General features: G+C 42.4%; 1 protein-coding gene across 3 annotated transcripts; it reads right to left on the bottom strand.

The window, feature by feature from the left end:
• Positions 1-2,274: 2,274 nt before the first annotated feature.
• Positions 2,275-23,215, bottom strand: LOC125539390 (BEACH domain-containing protein C2). Of its 3 annotated transcripts, none has more exons than XM_048702832.1 (31): positions 20,627-23,212; positions 18,571-19,358; positions 17,475-18,185; positions 17,183-17,317; positions 16,301-16,405; positions 16,059-16,172; positions 15,831-15,907; positions 15,669-15,750; positions 14,021-14,353; positions 12,549-13,156; positions 12,030-12,114; positions 11,564-11,758; positions 10,440-10,991; positions 10,058-10,201; positions 9,350-9,841; positions 8,380-8,528; positions 8,104-8,173; positions 7,916-7,999; positions 7,775-7,831; positions 7,626-7,694; positions 7,454-7,540; positions 7,260-7,376; positions 6,651-6,800; positions 6,459-6,543; positions 6,258-6,378; positions 5,419-5,515; positions 5,221-5,334; positions 4,315-4,681; positions 3,113-3,903; positions 2,902-3,024; positions 2,275-2,742 (listed from the first exon to the last, which is right to left on the bottom strand). In XM_048702832.1, the coding sequence occupies exons 1-31, from the start codon at positions 22,890-22,892 to the stop codon at positions 2,674-2,676; spliced, it is 9,237 nt and encodes a 3,078-aa protein (XP_048558789.1). In that variant the 5' UTR covers positions 22,893-23,212; the 3' UTR covers positions 2,275-2,673. The 3 variants fall into 3 exon arrangements, 2 of the variants coding, with proteins under 2 accessions (XP_048558789.1, XP_048558790.1); XM_048702833.1 differs by having other exon boundaries at positions 12,549-13,153; XR_007296843.1 differs by lacking the exons at positions 2,275-2,742; positions 2,902-3,024; positions 3,113-3,903; positions 4,315-4,681; positions 5,221-5,334 and having other exon boundaries at positions 5,488-5,515; positions 6,258-6,386; positions 20,627-23,215.
• Positions 23,216-24,334: the final 1,119 nt, after the last annotated feature.

Raw genomic sequence — 24,334 nt, 5'->3', positions numbered from 1 at the left:
CCACTTGTGGACAGAACACATGCAGATGTTGTAGAAGATGAAGATAACGAGTGGATCACAGGAATTGTGCCGGTTCGAGTTGTGGATACTGTAGATGAACCTGAAGAAGAACCAATACCACAACCGAGAGCAAGAGCTGCTGCATCAAAAAGAAATAAAGCTCGTCAACCTAGGAAGAAGTTGCTCCCAGTTTTTCGTGATGATGAGCTGCAATCTGTGGGTTCTTCTTCTGATTCGGATGATGATGCCATGGCAGCAAGTTCATCTGATTCTGATTGAGCTTCTGCATCATTGTTGGCTGGCTCCTAAAGTCCTAAGTCCTTATTTCTGCTATTCTGGACCTTGCTTGTTGGCTGTTTAATTTATCTGTCTACTTTGTTTGTCTAAAATCTGAATGTATGAACTCTGAACAGTGCTATATGCCTATATCTGGACCATGCTTTGTTATCTGAACAATGTTTTAGCCTTGGTTTTAGCTGCTGAAATTTGTCATTTGTGTTGATATATCTGTCATTTGTATGCTATATGCTGAAATCTGAATAATGTTTTGTGAAACGCTATTTTGCAAAATAGCGCGCTATTAGCGGAAGCGGATTAGGAGCACTCAGGTGCTCCACCCCCTATATTCAAAAATAATTTAATAATTCAAAAAAACATCAAAAAATCCTGGATATATTTTTGAACCAAATATGACTAGGTATTGTATTCATATAAAAAGTTTGGCCAAGGAATGATTCTCGTTAACTTCAGGGCAAAAAAGACAAATTTATGACGGCAATATAGCATGAATAGTACTTGTATCTAGCATTTTTGGGAAAATATTTAACCCCGGATACAATAAAAGTCATTCCTTGTTTGATCTTTTTGTACAAGTGCAATACTTGGTCATGTTTGATTCCACAAAAAGTTTCGGGATTTTTTGACTTTTTGGAATTACTAAATTATTTTTGAATATAGGGGGGCGTAGCACGCGAGAGCTCCTATGCATTTTCGGCTATTAGCACGCTATTTCGTTTATAGCGTTTTTTTGAAGGCTACGCTATTTCAAATAGCGCGCTATCTTTTTCCTTGATCTCTGTAATGCAGTGCTCTTAGTAAAGAAAGTGCAGTGTCCTCGCGTTGAGCATGCAGTGCGGAAATGTTATCAGAATAACTATTTTAATAATATATATATAAGCGGCAGCGGAGCTTGCACAGCAAGTGGTGTAGATCGTTCACGGAGGGGGCGGCGCGGCTCTAGACAATTGAGGCATCAAAGGTGAACGAGGCACCCGAGCACAAATATGAGGCAGTGGAGCTCGTACAGGCGCAGGTGAGAATGGCGAAAGCCTAGGACGAGTACGGGCATCGCCGTGGCCCTTGGGTTGTTACCTGTTGCCCACACTATGGTTAATAGTAAAATACACCCTCCGTTTCATCATAATGTAAGATGTTTTTTGACATTAGTGTATTATCAAAAAACGTTCTATATTATAGAACGAAGGGAGTACTTTATAAAGATAAATACACTCCGCGTCTATGTGCCATGCGGGTTTCGTGTTCGAATATTACGGCACGCCATTAAATTTCCTTTTTCTCTATACCGGTCAAAGTCAACAATCCCAGCCTCTCAATGCCACATCATCAAATCCACCCCTAAAATGGCTGAAGATTTATTTCCACCAGGATGAAAGAGTACAGGGTACCAATTTCAGGAATTTAGACGTGAGGGTTTGTTTCTACAACCTCAGGGTTCAAATCAGACTTCACTCTTCGATGGTCAGGGTGTGGCATTGATGGGGGTACTATGTTTGCATTGTACTCGTTTCCAGCAGAATTTGCTTTCATATTCGTTTCTGGGATTTTTATATTTGTTTTTATTTTGCTAAAAATATATATGAAAACAAATGTGGCAAACTTTCAACAACTCACAAGCTAGAATGGAAAAGATGGAGGATTCTAGAAAATGGAACCGTGGCCAGTGCCATGCTCCACTGCTCATAATGATAGTGAGTGGGGAGGTTGGCACATGGTAAGTTAATGGGACAATTTTGTGCACTGATTTGAGTAAAATATATTACTACCATTCTTTTGGCCCTTTTGCAAAAAAAAACGGTTGGAAAATAATGCAGAGATTTCAAAGGTCAATGTGCGACAAGATAGCCCTAACAAAGTAATGACAGAACGCAGTCAAAAGAATGTAACAATACAAGACTTCAATAGGGAAATAAGGCAAGGTAACCATGATGAATAGGGGCTGCAGCCGCCCATGCAGATCACAACTGATAAAAAAACTTAGTCCAACACCTTTCAACACTCTTTAATTATTGCTGCCAACAGTCAAAACTCACATCAAAATGGTATGCAGCGACCAGCCAAAATTACATTGGCAAAGATGCTAAGTATCTATTCACGCACTCTACAGAACGGCCGAGAATTTACAAGGCAAAACTGACGCAACAGAAGGATCATACTGTTGCTCAGCAAGTCTACGCGTTCCCTCTTTATCTCTGACTATACGACCAGTTGGATACAGTATACGACCTAGCCTAACTCGCAACGCCTATTGCTTTTTTCGTTTTGTACATATGACATATTCCACCCATTTGCTTCAGTACCCTGCTCCTACCTATGCTAACGAATGGGCGTCACCAATCTATAAGCAAGTAATGACTTATAACATCGATGGCTTTCTCATGACTGAAGAAGTCCGTCACCTTCCCAGCCAAGGCGGAGCATCTGATCCACTACCTTCAGGCTCAACTGCAACATTACCAATTCAATCAGAAAGAAGGTTCAAAGTTGCACAAGTCAAACTTCCATGCAACTAGCAACATTCTAATTAGGTCAAGTGCTCGCATATAAGGTGGTAAAATTGGATTGCTGATGCAAAATTTATAATGACATATGTAGTATACTCACAGCAGGATCAGTGAAAACCATTAGGCCCTTATCGGCAGTAGAAACTAGAAGATTAGTGTTCTCTTCGTTTAATGCAATTGCTGTGATGTCCTGGCCCTTTCCAAGCTCCAGTGTATGAAACACCTAGCAGGAAAACGTTTCTGGTAAGACTTCCATCAAATGACAAACAACGTAAATCAGAAACTTGTTTTAGATTTGTTTGTTTATTAACCTTAAGTTTATGCAGATCAACAAAGCAGATCGAAGGCACGTTAACAGATTGCCTGATTTCAGTTTGCTCAGATATATCAACCTTGCGACTTGATTTGTTGGGCTCACGATCTGCTACCTCAGTATTGTCCTCACACTTGTAATTGCTGGACGAACAAGTTCCAATCAGGGCAAAATGACCATCCATAGAAATCTCAATGCAACTAACTCCCCCAGAAAAAGGTGATAGAACTGAGGTAGCAATAGGGACTCCATTGACTGTGAAGCTAGATAATCTTTTCTTTGATTCACTCCAAACCAATATGATTCCCTGAGAAGATAAGGATACAGCATGCGCCTCCGCTACATGAATCTTCCTTATCAGCCGACCTGTTCGCAAAGAATGTAGCACCACACCAGACATGTTTGACGAGGATACAACAAGTCCCAAGTCTGGACCAACTGCACAGCTAATTACTTCTCCAAGGTGTCCTCTTAACACATGCATAGGACCTTCGATTCGACACTTCCTGGTTTCTAAAAGGATGCTCATGCTACTAGGACTAGTAGGAAGAGGGCTGTGTGGTGTCCTTGGTGTTGCAGGTGGAGGTTCAGGAGGATTTTTCTTATGTATAAAGCCTGCCTGATGAATCCTCCAGAGTATAACTGTAGTATCTCGAGACCCTGTCACAAGGTAGTTGCTATCAGGGGAAAGTGCAAGGCAGGTTACTGGAGCAAGATGCCCAGAAGCACTTTCAATTGTCCTTGCTCCATCTGGGGAGATCAACTTCACCGAACAGTCCGCATGCCCACCTATTGTTAAGAAAAAATGGTATTAGAGATGGCATTAGCAGCAGCATCGAAAGACCAAATAATAGAAGCGGCTTAAAAGTATCATAGCAGAATTGATAATAAGAAACAAAATTCTAGAATGGCATTATTAGGGGTGTGCACTTTGGTCTAAAAATCTACCAAAAAATCTTAAAAATTATTTAGATAGAGGAAGCGGTATTCTACATTTACACTAAAGATTCAGCTTCAAACCAACTCTACAGAAGATACAAAGTCAATAATAAGGTGTGAAAACAAATAAAGCCAGTGTCAATCCTGAAGGCCTTTTCTTTTGTATCTTCTGCGGGTGATTCTAAATTTGAGGTTTCTTCAAAGGTAGTGTTAGTATGCAGATAATAAATCCAAAGGACAAACAGTGAGAAAAATAATCACCAGTGATGATGTCTTTGTCACAAGTGACAGCAACAATAGCTGAACTACGGATTGCAGAAGCAGCAAACGCTATAGCTCTTGGGAACTCATAATCTTCTCCAGAACTAGTGGATCCTTTGAACATACGCATGAATGCACCACCTGTTGAACTTGCAGCATTTCTACCATGATGAAAAAGGAAAGGTGTCCCTTGGCCATCTGGAGTATTTGGTTGCCACTGGTGAAGTGCCACATGCGCCGCGGGCACATTTATATCTACAACTACAATAGAATCATTCGATACAAGCATAGTACTTGCAGGGACATTGCAGCGTTCTGGATTAGGCAGTACATAAGATTTAAGTTCACTTGGATTCCGGAATATGGTCTGCATAGTAAATCATGAGGGTCAGGTCATGCAAAAACAAAAAAGGCAGTAAGAGCTGTTAAGAGTGGTTGTCGATTTTATTACGTACTCCCTCCGTCCGAAAAAGCTTGTCTCTCAAATGAATGTATCTAGCATCAAGTTAGTGCTAGATACATTCATTTGAGGAATAAGCTTGGGACAAGTTTTTCCAGACGGAGGTAGTATTTATTTTGCAGGGATGTAGTGCTCGTCTATCAAGAAGCATGATAAACAAAATGGAGATACACTAAATTCAAAGAACAACCATACCCTAAAATTCTGTAATGAAGAACTATAGCTAGATTATTACTCCCTCGGATCCATAATGAGTGTCGTGGTTTTAGTTCCACGACACTTATTATGGATCAGAGTTTTTTTTTATATCACTTCTTCGCATGGCAATGCATTCCCATTTCTAGCATGGGAAAAGGCAAAACTCAATTAGCTACACAAACCCAATATAACTAATTGTGGTTAATTAAAAAAATACTTGAACTCATACATCGGCCAATATAAAGTACCTGCAGTTGTAAGACATCTCTCAATGACTTTCTCTTCATGTGAGGGACAGTCAGCAATTGAGACGGTGTTTGTCCAAAGTAGGCTATTTGATCTTGCATGGCTCGCCGTTGCACCTTAAGCATTTTCAGTAAAATATCAGCAGCCAAATGGAACTGGTTCAAAACCATGTAACACCAAATCAAATAAATAATACTTACTGGATCTGCAATTTTGTCAATATCAACAGTTCCCTCATATGTGATGTAGAAGAACACATTGTTGGCCATTACCGCATCTTTACCCCTCTGTTTATATCTGCAAAAGGAAGTATCCATGATTAAACGGCAGTGCATAGACATTGTGCAGGCAAAACATAAGTAGGATATTCATAAAGCAAGTAACCAGGTGTCCTACCTTATTCATGGATGTCATACACAAAATATAAGCACAAAAACACAAAGGTTGAATTTGCCAATACTGAAAATCCAGATCCTTCATCTTGCTACATTACATCAATCTTTTTCCAAACTAAAAATAGGATGCTCCATCCAAAGGATTTTATGCTTTTTTAAGCATCAAAAGTGCTCGATTTCGATCCAAAAAGGGGGTTGAGTTTATGAGGTTAGGTTATACTGATGGGAAAAGAGATAACATCCTAATGGTGACAAAAAGGTAATGCTTGAAAGAAAGTTCAAACCATCATAGGTACAATCATCATATGGAAGCTTTGCATCTTAGTACTCCCTCCGTTCGCAATTACTTGTCTCGGAAATGGGTGTATCTAGAACTAAAATATGTCTAGATACATCCATTTCTGCGACAAGTAATTCTGAACGGAGGGAATACATTAGAAAGAAAGATACAGAAGAGTTATGGGTCACATGGATTAAACCTACTAGATTGGCCATATAAGCATGGTCATCCTACATAAAATATATTATACTAGTTAACAGTCTCCACCAAATTATGGTGGGTATATTCGAGCGTGCGCTCAAGCACACAACATTCCATGAAGAAATAGGTTGCAAAAGTAGTAAAATAGAATAGAATAGTGTACCCGAATATTAGATCAATCCAGTGATGCAAATGAGTCGAAACATGCTCACTCTCAAGAGCCTTCCGGTGTTTGTGGACAAAATCAACAGGGTTCTCGGCCCAAGGAGGCAACTCTACAGAATCTGCAATGCTGTTCAGTATTACATTACTCTGCAATCATGTATTATGATACGTACTTCTACACAGGGGAAAATGCATTTACCTAGCTTTCCTCCAAGTTGAGTTGTCCCGAAGTCAATAGAATTTATGTTGGTAAATACCTCCGGGAGGTAAAACATCTCTGGGACCTACATAAATATCACCATATAATAAAATTGGAGCAAACCTTGAATGGATGTCTGTACCACCCAATCAACATCCAGGAAAACATACTGGAGAGACACCAACAACTTACTAGCTCTTTTACGTCACTCATGTCTTCCAGAACACTATCCCATGTACCAGAAAGGTCAGAAAACATGCGATCAGCATGGTCAAATTTGCCACCTTGCAATTGTATAGATAATGTGGTAAAGGGCTCCATCCTGAAAAGGTAATACAAGACCTGCAATGAATATAAGTTATCAGTACAAAAAATTCAAATGGTTTTGCATCAAAAAAAGCACTTGGGGTACAGAATAGAATTTTAGGCCAACGGTAATTAAATATTGGATGTCATGTCTCCTAACCAAATGAACAGCATCAGCAAAAGCAGACCGGTAGCCAACCAAAATTATTCAGAAGGGTGAACCTATCAACAGTCGTATCTTAATATTAATACGATGCACATGCAGAGTTTTCACTGATGTAGGAAAAGCCATGTGCAAGCATAACATGTAGGCTCTTCTACAGTAATTACAATATCATCTTTTAGTCTGCACATTACAAATTGATTGAGCTAAAAGTTATTGAGAACTACAGAGACCCAGAGAGTAGAATACGATTGGAAATCCTTCAGCGGGAGATAGTACCTAGCTGACATTATAGATAAACATTTGGTTCAGCTATACAAAGAAGATTATACCGTGCCAGCACTGGAGTAATGTGAACCATAATGAAACTTAGGGATGATTGGATCCTCAAACGTCGAGTACCGTTCTTGGAACTTCTTTAGTCGTTCTGGGTTTAGTGCTCCAACTGGCTGCATCAAATATCCACTACGGTTAGCAGTTTAAACAATTAGGGAAAAGATAGAAGCAATAATAGCAGGAGATCAACCTTTGAAAGATCACGGTATGCAGAAGGATCATCCAGATTCAAAACTTTGGACTGGTAATCAGCAATTATCCAGGGGAAAACAGGATACTGCACAAGCATATAAGATTAGTTGAATGATAGGTTACTTTATTAGACATTTAGGCTAGACAAACTTTATGTGCATCAAACTGACCTGAGTTATGTCGTTATAACTGCGCCCAGAAAGAGTGTTCAGTTCCATCAAGTACTCAAAATTGCTAATCTGAAGAAATTGGACATATTTAGATCTTGAAACAACAACAAAAATGAAAAAAAAATGAAACATATTTAATGTTTGCGTACCTCCCAGTTAGCCCAGCGCTCCATCAACTGAGTTCTTTTAAGGATTTGCTCAGCTCTCTGAACAAAATATTATAGATTACTGCTGATCATCATTGCATAGTGACAACACTGGAGATTAGGAGAAAAAAACATTGCACTAACCTGGGTAGCTAGAAAAATGTCATTCAAATTAGGTGGTTTGGTGTGAATAATCGCCCGATAAGCATTTTTGCGTGCTTCCATATCCTAGATAAAGTATAAGAAATTCAGACACAAAAGTGTAAGGAAGTTATTAATCGGTGTCAGGCATGGACCTAAACCACTATAGTAGAGTATCATAAAGATCGTACCCCGAAATCAAAAAAGAAATTTGACCTATCTACCATAAATAATTCCAAAGCACTTCGTCGTAACAAGTACCTGCAACAAGTCAACAAAATCACCAAATGAGTAAATGGAAAATAAACTCTAAACTACATGGTGTGGTGATTCACAGATGATGCTGCACAGTTATTCAGTCCAAAAGCATAGACACCTTCTGTTCCAACAGAACAGGATATATGCATCATAGGAGTATGGAAGAATCAACTTCTAACATTAGAACCAGATCAGAATATAAAATTTACCGCCTGCTATATATCTGATGTAGAGAAGAGATCAACCAGCTCCGATCTTTATCTTGCTGATAACATTGGCCACTAGTGGATGCATGATCATCCACATTACTGTCACTTGCATGCTCGTCAATTATAAAGTTAATCCTCTTTGATGTTACCTGGGAACAAAATTACAGGAGTGAATGATACCAGCTAACAGCTTAAGTGGGAACTGAAGAAAAAGGAGAATAATTCCATCATATAGATCCTTGTGATTCCGTAGTCATAGTTTCATATGAAAAGGTTATGTGGTTAAGCACAAAGCAGATTGGGTGCACCCATACGCATATTGACATCATATTTTTGTGCATATGTTTGGATACCATAAAAAAAATACAGATTTGTTTTCATGTACACATTTACTAGAACACACAAGGAGTGCATGACAATGGAATATTAACACAACATATATCATTACAAGGGATAGATTATAGATGATTACACTAGAGAATACATAAATCAGAAGTAGGAAGCAATTTTAGTCATTATTAATAATGAGGTAGCATGAAGCTTTCTCATCCATCCATACAGAAGTGCCAACAGTTTGTAGCCTGCTACGGAACTCCATGCTACATCAAGGAAAGAAGAAACTCGCCATATTATTGCACTACTTCAAATGAAATGGTACAGTAATTTTGAGAAACCGTTGAACTACAGAATAAAACTCTATGGCAAAATATTGTGTTAAATTAGTGCGACCTTTATTGGTAATAACTGCAACGTATGTGATATACTGTAGCTAAATTGTTAATTAGCCAATCTTAAGAGAACGGACCCTAAATTTTGAAATTCGGAATTCTAGATAAGAACACATTAGATTAAAGATGCCTACAAGATAAGTTAAACTCTAACACCATCAAAGCTCAGCTTCACATTTTCAGGACTGTTCATGGCACTAGAACTTCGTAACGGGCAAGCATTAACTTTTCTCAGTGCTTACTTGGAAGATTCCACGCACAACTTTCAATGGTCGCACCATCAATGATGGAAGTTCAATTATAATTCTCTCATCAGCTTCAGTTGGCACATATCCAGGTGCAACAACTGTGGATCGAACCAAATTGCGATCGGCAGAAATACCAGAACTTCTTGAATCTACTGATTTTTTCATCGATTGTTGATCTGCTGACGAGGACTGAAGTTGATCAGCACTGTTGTGAGTAGTGTCGGATTCTAACTGCTCAATGTCCTCATTTCTGTCATCCACTGACATGGCCTCAGCAATTACCACCGACGCAGTTGATGGAATGGTGTCTGTTAATGAAGAATCTGCACCCTTGGGGTTGCATTCATTTGATTGCACATCAGCACTAAGAAGCTTCCGATCATCATAATCAGCAGCTGCACCCAAATGATCAGATCCCTTATAGTTCCTTTTCATAAATCTTCTCATTCTTGAAGAACCTTCAGTAAAATCTAATTTCCAGAAAATCTGCAAAATGCAGGAGTGAAAAGATATATCAGGATTTGTCCTAGAGCTTTTTTCTCTCTTTTGACACGGTGCTTCTTTTCATGCAGATGTGAAGAATCTTACATGAGAAGAACTCAACTACTCCCAGATGTACCGGTCAACAAAGTGTGTGTCTTGATAAAGAAGCTGGGCACGAAAACAGAGATAAAATAAATAAACTAGCTATATTGTACATACCCGATCAGGAGTACACAGGGGTTCTTCAAAAGGTCCATATAGTCTTCCCATCTCTGTCAGGCAGTGAAGAAGATGCCGCCATGCTCGAACTCCAGTTGATGCATGATGCCGATTCAGCACATCAACTTGTGTTTGCCTCTCCATCTGCATCATGAACAAAAATTTATAGGATGTATGATACTCCCTCCGTTCCTAAATATAAGTCTTTGTAGAGATTTCACTATGGACCACATACGGATGTATCTAGATGCATTTTAGAGTATAGATTCACTCATTTTGCTCCATATGTGGTCCATAGTGGAATCTCTCCAAAGACTTATATTTAGGAACGGAGGGAGTAAATTCTAAGCATCGGAAATGAAAATATTCCAAGTGGATTTACCTCAACTCGCTGTAAGTTCCGTGCAAAGGCAAAACCAGAAACAAGAATTGCAACATATTTGTATGAAAGGGTTGAAAATTCTCTTCCTGAAACAGGTTTAGAATCAGCTGATTGCAGGCACTCCATCCAAGCAGCACTCATAGCTTCAGATGTATTCCACCTCTTTGCACGGTCGATATCACTTGCACTTCTCCTCTGTCCTGATGTTGCCATTGCTACAGCACTAAGACCCCTTCCTGAACCAATCTTAGCAGTCCGCTCGAGGTCACGTGTAGCAGCTAATGCCGCAGCTTTAGCTCCTGCTTTGTCCTTTGGGATGGACCCAGGCTTGTTGTGCATTGTTTCAACAGGCTTCTGGAAACTTGAGAAGGTCTGTAATCTTGCTGCTGCTTTACGCTCTGGCAAAGAAGTGTCATGCCTACTCAAGGTATTCCTTCGAGGTGTTACTGTTTCGGTTCCGGAGGCACCAGCAGCCATCATGGCTAATGCCATTGCAACTGGGGGTGAGGCAAAAGCAGCAGCCCAGCCAGGCGATATCATTGAAAGAGCAGCCTGGCGACATCTGATAGTTAGCTTTAAACTAGCCAAGACACAACAGCATTTTTTCATCAAAGTTTGTGACAAATTATGAGCATATGATAAATGGCACGAAGCACATTTGAATATTTAGTCGCATGAGCTCAGGTTAGTTAGATATCAAAGTGTCCACAACAAAAATGCTAACCAATTGCCAAATACGTAAGGGGAAAAAGTCAAGCAGATAATAGCTACACTGAGAGACTAATATAAGATGGATCAGAAAGTAGGGCGAGTGTCAACAGGTGTGAATCATATTACCAGATTAGGAGAAGCTAGATAAATCATGTTAGACTATTTTAAGATTATCAGCTTATGGTGAGTCTATGGGTGATTGGACCCATCCAACCTTCCATTTATGGACTAAGGTAAGCAAAATAACAAGATATTCCGTGGACTTGCTGTTTCCCAGTTTAAAGAGAGAGGGTACGAGTAAAACAAGCATAACACATATCACCATATTTTGCTAGTGCAATATACCACTGATGCAGAATTCAGCATTAACACTATGTAACTTCATTGACGGGATACAAATAACCAGTTAGTACCTCGATGGGTAGTGCATCTGCTGCCAGAGCACGATCATCAGCAATGAGTGGATTCCGACCATCATAAGAAGTTAGCTCATGAACACCAGCCAAAAGTGGCCGCCACCTTCTCAGGATGGCTATAAATGGTGGTAAAATCAGCTCAATGTACTGTTTCCTTAGGGGGCTTCTGTCCCTGCCAATAGCATGCCATACCTGCATCACGAGCAAGATAGCATGAACATATATGATATTTTTACTGTCCAGATTACTATCTCTAATAAATAAGAAGTTACAGAAAGTGTAACGTGATGAACATTTATGTACTAAGTTATCGCACAATGATTAATAAATCACAGTAGCTTTACAAATTCGCACAGACAGATTATTCTTTGGCATTAGAATCGTAGGCAAAGAATAGAGCGTGGAATGAAATTGACTATTAGGGCGTGGCATGCTTGTATGCAAGGCAAAGTAACAAACTCACCTCTGAATAGAGAATAGAAGAAGCAACCAACACCCTCTGCCTCTTCGACTCAGTAATAGGCATATTCAAGATTGGGCCAAGCACACTGTACAGTTATAAGAGTTAGTAAAATCAAAATTGACATAACAGTAGCCCAGAATAGACAGGCTGACCACCTATGTAATATATATTAAGGCAACTGTCCTTCCATCAAAGTTCTGGATATTATTACATAATGGCAAAACAGTATGAAGAAGATTTCTTTCAACATGAAAGACTATTCCAACGCATTTTATATACAAATGTTCAGCTCCTATCAGAGATTCTTAGCACAGGACTCTGCTATGCTAAATGGATTTTCTCCTAAAGTTTTCAGTTAAAAGGTATCAAGTGAACTTTGAGTTTTGTTAACGTTTTTCCTCTCGAAATGGATTCTGGTAGTTCAATGGGAAAGTATAGTTTGTATATCTTTTTTTCCTGCAGTTGAAAAAGTACATATTCCATTTTGATAATTGATACTTGATGGTGCATAGTATGTACCTCCAAAGAAGTGCAGGCCGGGGTTTCCTTGTAGATGAGTGACTGTTGCCATCAAATGGCACCAGGCTTCCTTCTGATATGACGTCCTTTATACTAGTGTTCTTCAAAAGAGCATCACCTTCACCATTGTCATCCTCCCTCATCGAAACAAGAGTCATTCTGAGCATGCAAAGAAATGGCTGATCACTATCTAGCAATTGATAAAGTGCAGCCATAACCCCCATACCAGGGCCAGACCCCCCTCCAATACCAAGACCGCCGCCAAGTCCAGAATCATCTAACAAGAGTGCCTGCAGCACTTCGAGTGATTTCTTCACAAGTGGAAGCTCAACCCAATTCCCATTTGAGTCCTTCTCTAAAACAGATCTCCAAGATTCTAAATCACTTCCACCACCACCAAATAAATCAGATTTGGATGGAACGCCTACACCATACCATAAGCGGCTTCTGTATTTCCAGCTTTCTGCAAGATCTGCAATGCAGCTCCCATAAGACACAAAGGCATGCTTGACAGATTCATATGGCTCAGCTGCTGCTGCTGCTGTAAGGCGTTCCATCACGGCAGCAGAAATTTGTCCGTTTGCATCAGCCATAGAAGTAAGCACCTGCTTTGGTCACACAGAATCAAGAATAAATGCAGCATTCATATGAATAAATTTTAAAAACTATCTGCCAATCTGTCTGCAATATCTAAAATTATACATAAGCCATAAAGGAACACTGAATTACATGCAGGTTCATTAGGTAACCAGAAAAAATACCAAAATTGATGGTAAATCTTAAAAAGGGAACCTAATTTCCAGTAGTGCTTATCAACTTCACAGGTATTCCATGCTGCCACGTGTGAGTGCTTGTGCACAATAATAGACAGACTACAAGAAACTTTCTTGTAGAACACCTCTATTAAAGTGGAATGTGCCTTCCTATCTATAATCTGTTAACAAAAAACTTACACTCTATTCTACATGCAATTTGCAGTAGATCAAACATGATCGGTACCTGTAATGAGAAATATCCTAGCATTCCCCATGCAATTAAATGCCAATGCAGGACAAGGTGGGCAAGCTGACTAGGTTGAAAAAAAAACTTTTGCTACATATCCTAGCCATGAGGAGTTCAATAGCTACTACCACTAACTTTTTATAAGATGTTTTGGAGTCTATGACAGTATCAGAAAACGTCTTATATTAAGTTACAGAGGGAGTACTATATAAGTCTAGTAAATGATATGCTAGGGTTCCAGGAACATGGGTAAAGTATGAAATCAATCTAAAAGTCTAAATCCAGGTTAATATCATGATTTTCCAACAACATGACACATCATCTTGAAGGAAACATATCTATTCATATTGCGTATAAAGGTAAATGTAAAAGTACTCAAATTTTAATCCCTTTAGAAATAAATATCCATTTGATCAGAATAATGCCAATAACTGACTTGAATATAAATGTCTGCAGTCTGCACTTCTTACATCTAGTGGAAGGCCACCAGCATCACTGGACAAAGATGACCGCCTTGAGAGTCCAGTATCCATATGCTCACTACCAGCTCTGCTCAATGAATTTGTCCGATTGGGAGCAGACGAAGCAATGGAGGCAGAAGAAAAAACACTATTGAGTACACGGGACACACAAAAATGCTGGCCTTGTGTCCTCAGATGATCTTCTACAAGCATGAGGATAACTATTGCATTTTCTGCTAGTGCTACTGAGAGGTGAGCAGCATTTTCTGCTTGCACTTTTGCTTCTTCAGGAGACAAGCCCTCGGCAGCAACACCAGCAGCAGCTGCTGCAATTACTTCAGTCTGTTGTAGGGCACGCAAAAGGAAGGCACATTACGAATAGAGATAAAAGTATAAAGTAAAAAGTGGAGTTGGATATTGCTCAAGTCCAAGGTAACATTAGTAGCATGGTAGTTATTGTTCAAGTTCAAAAGAAAAAACAAATAGAGTTGGATATATGCAGTCCCAGTAACATCATAAATAACAGTGCAATGTTCTTGGCGTTGTAGTGCTTAGGGGTGGGCATAAAAACCGATGAACCAAAGACCGAACCGAAGCCGAAACCGAATAAACCGGATTTACAGTTTTTTCTACTGTCACAGAAATATTCGGTTTTCTTGTCTACTAACCGAATAGACTTCGGTGGGTTTGGTTTTCAATCTGGTTAACCGAAGAAAGACCGAACAAATGTAAAAGCAGGCGCAGCCAACGACACAGAGAGTCACGCGCCACGATCGTTTCTTTTTTTATTAGGCTGCGCCCACGATCGCTTAAGCTTTAAGCGAGCAACCGCATCGTGCATGAATAAACAAAGGAAAAACGTGGGCCTCCCTGACAAAGTGCATGCAAGGATGGATGGCCTACAAGGCTACAAGGATGCAAGGCCCAACCCCAGCTCACGTGCGGGTGTTGCGCGTGCGGCAGGAGAACAACAGGTATTTGGCTCCTTTAGTCCCACCTCGCCCGCTTGAGGAGATGTGGCAGGTATTTTCGCCTATAAGAGGGTGCCGCGGCTGCACGCACAGCACGAATACTAAAAGCATGGATTTCGGTATAAAACCGAATACCGTACCGAATTTTCGGTTAACCGAGATGTCGGTTAGCTGTTTTTGCTTGCTATTTTCGGTTTCCTGTTTTACTAACCGAATTTTCGGTTTCTACCGAACGCCCAGGCCTAGTAGTGCTACATCTAGGTGCAAAGTGTCGCTTGCGTGTTCAAATGGGGTTGTGGAAATGCCAAGGTATCAATTGTGGTGTTCTACCCAGAATCGTTTCCTATAAAAACCCTTTAAACCAGAAGAAAATGCTACTCCCTCCGATCCATAGTAATTGACGCTGAAGTTGTACTAAAGCAGCGTCAATTAATATGGATCAGAGGAAGTACGAAATTTCTATTTATGTGGTATCAATGCACTTTTTCTGTTCCTGCCTTTACTGTGTTTTTTCTATTCTTTTGGGTGATACAAAGAGGGCTTAAAATGGGCCAGGACCAAACAAGCTACATCACATGACAAAGAGAAATCAACTAAAGCAAGTAGTAACAGCAAAGAATGTAAGAAACAACAGCTTGGACATGCATAAGAATGCAAGAAAATCTTGTCGAGAAAAGAGCATTTACCTGAACTTGAAGCTCCCTGGCAGAGAAATCAAGCAGGTCACCTAATAATCTCCTTCTGAAAATTGGTAATGACTGTTCGCGCCTAAGAAGAACAGGTACCGAGATTGTAGTTCAGCTTTACGGACGTACACATATACATGCAGAGAGAGAGAGAGAGAGTACCTCAACCGTTGGTCTCCAGTGCTAGATCCTCCAACCATTGAAAGCCACTCTGCGCAATGAATTGTAGCCTCCACATCCTATGTTGTCACAGCAATAGCAAAATCTTTCAAGTTACAAGGCGGAGCCGGTAGTGATACAATCAACCCAACGAAACCCAGAAAGAAGGTTGCACGACCCAAAAGCAAAAGCGTTTCTGAGTAAATTGATCTGGAAAAGAAGTTATCTTACCCTCCACCCATCTTTTTGTCGCATTGAATGCTCCAGCATGATAATCAGGAAATTATGTACAAGGTCTTCAATCTCACCAATGCTTACACCATCGACATATTTTTTACTACCCTTCTATAATTGTAAACATCTGAATTAGAGCTATGGGTAGAAAACAGTACAAAATGTAGTCGATGAAACTAGTGCATTCTATATGATTTTAATTAGAACATGAAATAATGTCAAAAGCTTGTGATACTTACCTCATGAATATAAATCAAAACCTCTAAAATCCATTCTGGCCATTCTGCAATTGTGGTCATTGTGGTTCTATTCTCAGGATGACTGCAAGCCAAAAACAGAATATCCTGAAATGATACAGAAGGAAATTTTGAGACCCTAAGAAAATAAGCAGGTAAGCTGGCAAACAAGGTTACAAAAAAAAATCAACAATGGAATAGAGCAAACAAAATTAACAGAGATCATGAAATATAAGCAGGCGGAGTTGCAGACGTGCAAGTATTTGGCGACATGACATCATCAATGCGCACCTACACTACACAAATAACACAGATATCTGTAGATTGCTCTTTTGAGTTCTCCGCTGACTTTTACTGATGACCTTGACCACTGCTAAGTATGCATGTGGTTTGACTGAGAATGGTTTGCATAAATGAAGCTGAAAAATACCAAAGTTACAACTCCAAAACCTGAGGGCATGATTGGATCCCATGCCACCTTGCTTTCCAAGGCGAGGAAAAACTAGCTCACATAAGCAATAGCTCAGGAAAGAAAGGTTAGCAAAGCTAGGTGTTTGGTTATTTTGTCTTGAAAAGTTGAAAGCATAAGATGAATTCAGAATTATGAGGGTCTATTTAACACAAAGGTAAAATTGTTGTAAGAGTATGCAGCATTTATTTCAAACTATTTTGTGGACACAACATGATATAATTTTAGCCTTAGCAACGGCCTTGCCCACATGATAGAATCAATCGACTCTCCTCAGTGGGCAAGTTTTCCCTTGCCTGTATGGGCAGCTGGGTTCTGTTAAGATGAGGGAAATCAATGGCAGTTCAAAACTAGCACAAAGCAGACAAAGTAGGTTTGACACGACAAATGGAACCATGCACAATAATAAAACGCACCTGTATAGCACGAGCTTGGAACGACCTTGGTGCATACGGAAGCGCGCGGAGCAGCACTAGCAAAAGTTGAATGTGTTCGAAACGGTGGCCACAATCATATAGGTTCAGATTTTCATCAGCTGAAGAAACATTAATCTGCATTCAAGACAACAACATCAAAGGGCAGAAACTTTCGACTGTAGGTGTGTGTCCCGGGGGAGGGGGGGGGGGGGGGGGGGGGGGGGGGGGGGGGGGGGGGGGGGGGGGGGGGCATTTGCGTAAATAAGGGCAACTGAAATTGTAATCAACGTACCGCAGCAGAAATTAAAGCCATATAGACATTTGCAGTCATAAGCCTCCTTGGGGCTGCTTGGAATGCTTTCTGTAACGCAAAAAGTAACAGTGATACTCTGTCTTCTGACATAGTATTTCCTTCGTCATGAACTGTCGTCAGAAGACCATCGGGTAAATTTGGATTTGAAGGACTCGAGGCAAATTTTAGGTGTCCTGATGCAACTAGAGCACCCAGAATGCGAATGATTCCAACAACGATTCCATCACCTTTGTCAACATTGTATACATTATTCCGGACATTATCAGCAGTAATTGAGAAGTTAATGCCACCCAAATTCTTTACAAGCTGATTCTCAGAGTTAGAAATCTTTCTTCCTATTTTTGCTCCCAACATCTTAAAAGAAGCACCATTTGTTTTTGCAGCTTCCTGTTCAGTGTCTTCATGAACAATGGATTCATGCTGTTCAGCTAACTGACTTTCATCATCCTGGTAATATCCTTCACCGGTCGTAGCTTTTGCGTCAGAACCCTCATTACTCACTACATAACATTCACTTAAATTTGCACTATTGTCCAAAATATGGTTATTGCCAGCTTTAGCTTCTCGCTGTAGAAGAACGAGAAGTGCTTCCACACCACCACTAGATATAAATGACTGAGCAAACATGTTGGCTCTAGAAATGTTAGGCTGCACAATTAGCCTATAGATGAGGTGAAGCAACCTTGCTACCTGCCAACGAGTACATTTCATAAGATCATAAGAAACAGCTTCATACTAGATTGTCGATTAAGCGAGCCACATTAGGCGATCGTACACATACTTTTTTACACTTTCATAAGAGAATACGTCCTCCTATCCAAAATAAATCAATATACATCATGGAATTATAATTCATTATAGATTCAGTAATATCAACTTGACGTTTTGGATGCTAGTACTTTTTCTCTTATAGATGATCAAACTTAAAAATATTTGGATGGAAAAAATGCTGAAAGGACCTACATATTAGGAAGGAGGTAGTATATAACATATCACAAAAGAACAATATTGTGCAACCACATACAATCTTTAAGAGCATACAGTCAATGTACTTGCAATGGTAGGTGCCATTCACCTGATTAGGTTGTGGGCAGTCAACAATAAATCCAATCAAAGAGCAAACATCATCCGAAGCAGACGCGGAAGATACTGCTCCTAGCAGAAGTTCAATAACAACCAAAAGCTCATCAATCAGAGCATTCACTTCACCCAAGGATCTCTTTGTTCCAGTAAGTGGTAAGTTATCGATTGAATCTGGTTCCCGAATCGCCCAGTAACACCTTCTGCAGCCATCAAGAAGCATTTGCAACGCATTTGCATCTCGCATGCAAATAGACTCAGTAAATACCATGTCTGCAAGTGAGGACAGAAGCTTCTTCTGTAAACCGTAGTTGCATGAACTCCACATCTTCAAGTCCAACAGCAAAGTCCTGAAAAGCTGCACTTTAAGCTCATGATTGTTTCTTTGAGATTGGCACAAAGATACAATTGCAGCGACTAGCTCCTCATTAGTCACTCCCTCTTCTTCTCCACTTCCCAGCTTTGAAGATGCTTGCAACAGATAATGTAAAACGCGTGACAAAAGCTCAGGTGCACATGTACGGCATAATTCTTCATTATTGCCAGGATGTTGAATGGCCAGGGAAATAATCCTGAAGATTGGAGCAGAAAGGGACGCAGTGGCAAGTGACAACGACAATTCACCAAGTGCAGGCTCAAGAGTATCCATCTGCACACTGCTCACAGTTAATGGAAGTAAAGCCATTGGACCACCATAAGCTAAGGCCCACAAAGATTCCGCAGGCCGCACACAAGGTGAAACATGAACCAACCCAAGAACCTCTGCAGGCCTTCGATGAGTTCCTGCAATTTAACAGAAGAAAGTATCAATAAAATCACACACACACACACACACACACACACACACACACACACATAGTGGAGAAGGATTATCAAATTCAGAAGTAACTGAAAAATTCAACATTCAAATTTCAATGACAAATACAATATAGTGGAGAAGGATTATCAAATAGCTCTGCACACTGAAAATGGTATAGATGACTCAAGACAATGTGATCCTGACTCAGTGATTTGTCAATTACTGGTAGCAAATATTTAGATGACTCAAGATAATGTGATGTTGATGTGTCCTTTTGTAGCTTGTCACTTTATACTTTTGCGTCCCTTTTACTGCATGTGGCAGTGGCCACGGTTGTTTAGGCCTCTTTGAACCTATTTGAATAGCTTTGAAGTTTGCACATGGATGTTTTCTCTTGTTTTTGTTCCATTATCAGTTGATAGTGGAACCCAATCTGTTTTTATGGATCATATAAAAAAATAGATTAAAGAACTGACTCATGACTAAAATATTGATTTCTGTGTAAGAGTGAATGCCTTGCTGATGGCAATTCTCTAATCTTTTCCCTTGTTTTTTCCAGTATGATGCATCTTCTGTTGTCTTCTTGGAAAGGCCTATTTTGGATCCTACAATTTCTAGGCTACAATTTGTGATCGTACAAAACTTTCAAAAGAATTTTATTATAGGGCCAGAATGAGAAAGTTGCTGGACCACGATAGGACATTCAAAAGGGCCTCCCCTGTAGTTTTTTCCTTTTAAAAGGTCCAGAGAAAGACCCATCCAAAATTGAAGGGTTAAAATAGTAACTATCCCTTGTGCGGATGATTGACGCCACCTCTTTATATGGCTTAAAAACGTAATAGTACTATGTTTTGCCCAAGAAAAAAAATGGTTTAGCTGATTCTCAGTTGACTAACTTCTGTAAATCTCAGTCATCTAAAATTGCACATCATTTAACCAAAAAATGCAGTGTTGAAAATGTGCAATTTTAATCAAACTTAACTGCAATTTCAGTCTTTACGTTGTAAATGGGGTGAAGCGAAATGACAATAGTTGGATCTTGATCCGAAGGCCTAAAAATGTAACTGAGATTTAGCAAAAATTTAGGCATCAGTTTCTAAGTTACAAAGTGTTTCTCTACCTGCAAGACTGCATAGCTATTCAACTTGGGTAAATTAAATCAAAATTTAATTCTCCATAAACATAGAATGTACTGCTTATAAAAGAAAACGATCGTAGTAACATTAATGTAAAAAGAAGAAATAGAAAGAACCTGCTGAACCAGAAGGGGAAGCATCTGGACAAAAACGGCCACTGAGAAGACTAGGGTGATAAAGAAGGTGCAAGCAGCCCCCAATCTCATGGTTCAGTGCAAAGCTCTCTTCTGCCATGTTCTTAATATGGTCGTTCGTTGCCTTCCATGGAAAACCTGCACCATTTCCAAAAGTGGGAAGTATATCTCCTCCCCGGAGTGCCAGCCGACTCATTCTGTCTGGCCCTATTGGCTCCCGGAAGATGTAGATGGGGCCCATTTCGGCAAACAATGGGCATTGCCGTCGACGCCTCTGCAGGCCTGCAATAGTTGGTGGTGGATTTGTCCCAATGCAGCAAAATGCCAGTGGTTTCGATATGCGCGGGAAATCAAAAGCACGGCTCTCATGCAGACTACCATCCACATACAACCTCAATTCACTGTCTCCCTTCCCAAGCAAACCATGCTTGTTTGTGTGCTCTAGCCCAACAAAGTACCAGCGCCGAGGCTTGAACGCATAAGTGAAGTGCAGAGAAGCCTTCTTACCCTTCCCGCCCCCACTCTCCACCACCAAGAATTGGCCATGGAAGTAAGCCTCCACACCCTGGTTATCCGAAGAGAGAAAGCTGAAAAGCCGTGGCATGTGTGTTGTACCTTCTCCTGCAAGGGCACTGGCCGCTGCAGCTGCTGACATTGCTGATGATTTTCCAGATGTTGCCGCTGCAGCAGCAGCAATGGCAGCAGCAGCTGTTGCTGTGCTAAGTGTGTCCGAGAATGATTCTATATAAATCCAAGTAGCAAATCCATAGCCACTCGAGAAGGGCCACCTGCTATCTCCAGGACCAAGCAGACCAGAGCTCTCCCCATCAAACTCAAACGTTGCAGCAGGACCTCTTGCTTCCTCGCTACCCATAGCTTTCTCAAGTGCCAGCATCAGTCGCGTGGCCCAGCTTGTTCCGAGCACCTTCTTAACCAAGCCAAGCCAGGAATGGAGGTCCTTAACACTAAGCGAGTGGCCACCCAAGAGCTGAATGCACTGAAGCAGTGGTGTCCCGTCCCAGCTACTAGTACTACCCCCGCCTGTTCCAACGAACAGCTTCTCTGCAGACTCAAGGAGTACAGCTAGGAGGCCTGACGAAGAGCACATGGCACGGTTGCGGGTGCAGGCCCTTAGCGCGGCGTGCAGGCCCACGGCCATACGAGTGCGTGGTGAAGGCTCCTCGCTGCAGGGGAGGTGAGGCAGGAGCTCCGCTGCAGTGATGGCGGCGCCCGAGTTGGACATGATGCTCGGGGAAGTGCCAGTGCCAGTGGTGTCCCTAACCTCATCGAGACCATCCACGCCGCCCATGGTTCCGAGCAGAACATCGACGACAGAGTGCGGTAACTCGCCCTGCCCCTCAGAGACCATCTCGAGGAGGCAGTCCACCCTGCCCCCACGATTGCCCATGACCGCCGCATCCACAGCCCGCACCACCTCCTGCGGCGCGTCAGCTGGCACTCCCGGAGGCCGATGCCTACTCCTCAGCGGTGGCGAAGGATCCGGCGGCATCGTGGGCGTGCCCGTGCTCATCTTCGGAGTTGACGTCCCCTTCTCAACACCCACCTCCTCGCTGAGCGAAACCACGGCGAACTGCTGCACGGAGCCCTGCTCCTGAGGCACCGGCGAAGGCTCCGGCGTGCCCGTGCTCATCTTCGGAGTTGACGTCCCCTTCTCAACACCCACCTCCTCGCTGAGCGAAACCGCGGCGAACTGCTGCACAGAGCCCTGCTCCTGAGGCACCGGCAAAGGCTCCGGCGTGCCCGTGCTCAACTTCGGAGTTGACGTCCCCTTCTCAACACCCACCTCATCGGTGAGCGAAACCGCGGCGAACGTCTGCACTGAGCCTTGCTCCTGAGGCACCGAGGGAGGCGCCGGCGTTTCAGTGGTCGTCTCCTGACTCAACACCCCCTCCTCCGCAACCACCTCCTCCGTGAGCGGAACCGCCGCGAACTGCTCCGCCTCAGAGCCCTGCTGTCGGGGCGTCGGGAGCGGCGCCGACGTGCCCGTGCTCGTCTCCTGACTCGACACCACCTCCTCGACGCCCACCTCCTCGCTGAGCGAAACCGCGGCGAACTGCTGCACGGAGCCCTGCTCCCGAGGCGCCGGCGGCGACGCTGGCGTGGCCGCGCTCGTCCCCGGGCTCGACGGCGCCGCCTCGGCACCCGCCTCGCCGGCGAGCGGAACGGACGGGCCCTGCTCCGGAGGCGGCTGCGAGGAATCGCGCATCTCGTGGGCGTCCTCGGCCATTGCGAGGGCTCACTTCATCAACACCGCATCCGAGGAAAGCCTTCCGAATAAAAATGCGAGCGGAATCGGTCAACGATAGTGGGACAGCGAAGCGGAGACTGGTGGCGGTGGTGGTGGGGAGGAGATCGGAGTAAACGGCGGCGCGCAATGTGGGCGGGGACGCGCGTAGATCTAACTGAGAGGCGGCCGGGGGAGTGGCTGCGAGGAGGGAGGTGGGATCAGCGGCGATGCGTGACGAGATCCGGGGTGGGGTGGGATGGATGAACTGACGAAGAGAAAGGGGATGGGAGAAGGAGACGCGGCCGCTTCACGGGTTGCGGCTGGGGGAGAGTAGCAGCTAGACGTCCAGCTTACTTTTCAGCTCCGGGTTTGGGCTTCGGCCCGTCAAGGAAGGGAAGCGAGGTTACCAGCTGGGCCCATGTTGGCGGCGACTGAAGAGAGCGCCAGTTGGAACAAGCCAGTGACTAATCACTTGATCATAAACACCATTTGATGCGCAATTAAGAAAACACCGGTTAAGCTAAAAAACACCAATCGATGCCATGCCAAAAGAAAAATAATCCAGACGATGCATCTGGATTATATATACTAGTATTAAGGAAATGTAGACAATAATTGAAGGTACTACATAGGCCCTGTTTTGGATACTCTAACTCAGTTAGAGATTAGAGTTAGATTCTAACCCTGAACTAACTCTAACCAAAGAGGTGTTTGGATTGCAGAGTTAGATGGAGCACGGATATGGCGAGGTGCCTTCACAGACGGTGCGAGAGGGAGGAAGGAAGAGGAAGTGGGGAGGGATCTGTTGCGGCGAGAGCAAGAGAAAAAAAATGTTTTTAATGGTCCCGAGAAGAACTAACTCAAATAAGCACCTTTTGGGTGGGTTAGATTTTTTGGATGGGTTAGTCTGTTTGGATATATTTTGGGTTAGTTGAGTCCAATCTAACCCAAACTAACTCTAACCTATGAATCCAAACAAACCATGGTACTGGCATGTGTATTCGGTCCAAGTACAAGGCCGCCGAAAGTTACTCTAGCTTCGCCTTGACAAAAAGTGCGAAAAATACAAAAAATCAAAAGCTCCTCCTCCTTCAAGAAAGAAAGCTAGGGTTTCTGCCTCTCTCCAGCATCGCCGCATGTTCGCCTCGTCTTCGGTGGCCCTAGGGTCATGGGGGCGCAGTGGATCCTGTCAAGGGCCGGCGGGAGGGCTTCGTTTTCAATCTTTTTTTCCTGTCTTGTTAGGGTTTGTGTCCTATTCAGGAAGGCGAGACGGCGGCGGCTCCCTGAAGATGGAATAAAAGTCTTCCCGCCTAGCCCCCGTTCCGGCGGTGCATCTAGCATCGTTGGTGGGCGTGTGGAGGTGTGTCTCCGGCGGATCTATTTTTGGTGGATTTGCTCGGATCTCGTCGTTGTTCGTCTACGTTCGTGTGTCTTCGGGTTGA

Source organism: Triticum urartu, chromosome 2 (assembly GCF_003073215.2).
Source record: "Triticum urartu cultivar G1812 chromosome 2, Tu2.1, whole genome shotgun sequence".
In the NCBI taxonomy this organism is placed as follows: domain Eukaryota; kingdom Viridiplantae; phylum Streptophyta; class Magnoliopsida; order Poales; family Poaceae; genus Triticum; species Triticum urartu.
This window is presented reverse-complemented; position numbering and strand designations above follow the sequence as displayed.

What these genes read in the sequence shown, in the direction of transcription:
- LOC125539390 (XM_048702832.1), bottom strand. Translation starts at nt 22,892, where the DNA reads ATGGCCGAGGACGCCCACGAGATGCGCGATTCCTCGCAGCCGCCTCCG. An exon ending in CGGCCTGCACTTCTTTGGAG is followed by an intron (nt 12,115 to 12,548) that starts GTACATACTATG and finishes ATAACTGTACAG; the next exon opens with TGTGCTTGGCCCAATCTTGA. An exon ending in ATTTCTTTTTTGATTTCGGG is followed by an intron (nt 8,000 to 8,103) that starts GTACGATCTTTA and finishes TACTTTATCTAG; the next exon opens with GATATGGAAGCACGCAAAAA.